Genomic DNA, 959 nt, shown 5'->3' on the forward strand with positions numbered 1-959 from the left:
ATCTGCAACAGCTTCTGCCCCGCCGGGGGGGGGGGGGTTGAAATAGCCGATAACTTATACCGATATTTCGGTGTAAGCTGTCGACCTGAAAGGTGACAGATTATCGGTATCGGCCCTAAAAAATCGATATCGGTCGATCCCTAATAAAAATTACTTTTCATAACGCCATTTTTATTTTGTCTTACAGAGGAATATGTGACTTGTCACACCTGTCGGTCGCCAGACACCATCCTGCAGAAGGACACCAGGTTATACTTCCTGCAGTGTGAAACCTGCCATTCTCGCTGTTCTGTGGCGAGCATCAAAACTGGATTCCAGGCCGTCACGGGCAAGAGAGCACAGCTCCGCGCCAAAGCCAACTAAGCCAGCCCGCCCCCACCCGGTTGGATTTTTACAAATTGCTGTTTATGGATCCCGGGGGCTCCGCCTGACAGTCAGCAGGGAGTGGTAACCCTTTATATTGTAAGGAATGATGTGAGACTGAGCAAGAAAATATTGGCTTAAAATTATTATTATTTTTCAGTTTTTGAGCGAGGAATTGCTAAAAAAAAAAAAAAATTCGACAGCGGAGCTGATCACATGAGTGGCGTCACTTGCAGGCAAATGTTTTACCAGCTGTCTCGAAGAATAAGGGGGAAGAATGTGCATTTTTAACCAGACTTCTGTAAAATGCAAAAAAGTACATTAAAGTTACTATAACATTCACAGAACACTCACATTTTATCTTGTGTTATCAAATGTTTTTTTTATTTTATTTTGTCACCTAAGGGCTGAATTTCCCCACCAGGGTGCCTCCAGCTGCTGCTAAACTAAGGTGAGAGGAAATCCTTGATTTACCTTTCAGAGACAGTGTGGATCCTCTGAAGGAGGCAGACAGGCCTTTGGAAAGAAGTGGTGTGGCTGAGCACTTCTCTTCCAACTTCCTGTGCTGGCAACAGAACACAGGCCAGTGTTTTCTA

At 44.7% G+C, this 959-nt stretch overlaps 1 protein-coding gene across 2 annotated transcripts in view; it reads left to right on the forward strand.

Moving 5' to 3' along the window:
- EIF2S2 (eukaryotic translation initiation factor 2 subunit beta) overlaps positions 1-710 on the forward strand; it is a 27,189-nt gene extending 26,479 nt beyond the window's left edge. For both annotated transcript variants that reach the window (XM_056549236.1, XM_056549237.1), the window contains exon 9: positions 188-710. In XM_056549236.1, coding sequence (XP_056405211.1) covers positions 188-363 — 176 coding nt within the window. In that variant the 3' untranslated portion in view covers positions 364-710. The remainder of the gene's footprint in view (positions 1-187) is intronic.
- The last annotated feature ends 249 nt before the right edge of the window (positions 711-959 follow it).

Source organism: Hyla sarda, chromosome 12 (genome assembly GCF_029499605.1).
Source record: "Hyla sarda isolate aHylSar1 chromosome 12, aHylSar1.hap1, whole genome shotgun sequence".
NCBI lineage: Eukaryota > Metazoa > Chordata > Amphibia > Anura > Hylidae > Hyla > Hyla sarda.